This window comes from Plectropomus leopardus, unplaced genomic scaffold (assembly GCF_008729295.1).
Source record: "Plectropomus leopardus isolate mb unplaced genomic scaffold, YSFRI_Pleo_2.0 unplaced_scaffold17598, whole genome shotgun sequence".
In the NCBI taxonomy this organism is placed as follows: Eukaryota; Metazoa; Chordata; class Actinopteri; order Perciformes; family Serranidae; genus Plectropomus; species Plectropomus leopardus.
The window spans coordinates 84-1,244 of NW_024618940.1; the positions used below are offsets into that span (position 1 = coordinate 84).

At 52.4% G+C, this 1,161-nt stretch overlaps 1 protein-coding gene across 1 annotated transcript; it reads left to right on the forward strand.

The window, feature by feature from the left end:
• Positions 1-465: 465 nt before the first annotated feature.
• On the forward strand, positions 466-1,155 carry mrpl21 (mitochondrial ribosomal protein L21). The gene has a single exon (XM_042515058.1). It carries the CDS (start codon positions 480-482, stop codon positions 1,059-1,061), a length of 582 nt encoding a protein of 193 aa, XP_042370992.1. The 5' UTR covers positions 466-479; the 3' UTR covers positions 1,062-1,155.
• Positions 1,156-1,161: the final 6 nt, after the last annotated feature.

Consider the following 1,161-nt stretch of genomic DNA (forward strand, 5'->3'; position numbering starts at 1 on the left):
ATTTTATGCCAACGCAATGTTGTGTTTGGTTTCAGTAAATGTAGTGGCTGTAAAATCAAAGAAGATTATATTATAAAACTAATAATTGGCATTTGGCCTAATTGGCAAAATATAATGTCCACAGATTAAAATACAATAACTCTCATTTATTACATTATTTATTTTAGTATTGGTAATTTATTTAGGTCTTTTCGGACAGTTTTGAAGAGGAATGCACATAATTAAGAATAAATAACATCAAGTACTAACTAATATTATTCCTTAAACGCATATAAGTCTCTCAACCCAAACCTCGAAATGTGTGTTTGTGTGTGTGTGTGTGTGTGTGTGTGTGTACATAAAAAAACCCAGAAAAAAAACAGTGTTTCTTTTTTCCTACACTGATTTCAGGTCTTTGAACGCGGTAAAAGTCAGGTGACTGTAAGGCGACGCCGAGAACTCACGCATGCGCAGTGCAGATCGGGTCATTTCCTGTAAAGATGGCGCTGAGCAGAGGAGCGGGGTGTTTTTGGAGGACATGCTGCAGGTTGGTACCCGGACACCCCCTGCTGCCCCCCGCAGCTGCCCGGACACAGAGCACCGTGAGCGGGGACCTGCTGCCCCGCACCTCGCTGTCCAGCCCGCCGTGGCCGCAGCAGGTGAGCCCTGAGCCGGCGCAGGAGCAGCGGCACGCCGCGGTGGTGAGCACCGTGAACCAGAAGATCCTGCAGCGGGACTTCGGCCGCCTGTTCGCGGTGGTGCATCTGGCCGGCCGCCAGTGGAAGGTGACCGGGGAGGATCTGATCCTGATCGAGAACCACCTGGAGGCGGACTGCGGGGAGCGGATCCGCCTGGAGAAGGTGCTGCTGGTCGGGGCCGAGGACTTCACCCTGGTAGGCAGGCCGCTGCTGGGGGCCGAGCTGGTCCGCGTCGAGGCCACCGTGATCGAGAAGACCGAGTCCTGGCCCAAAGTCCACATGCGGTTCTGGAAGAGACACCGGTTCCAGCGCAAGATGATCGTGGTCCAGCCGCAGACCGTGCTGAGGATCAACAGCATCGAGCTGGCGCCCAGACTCTCTTAATGAACAGGAGGGGCCCCAAGAATCTCATGATGAAGATCAGGGGCCCATAGACTCTCAGATCCTTATGATCAGGATGAGGCCCCCCCAGACTCTCATGATG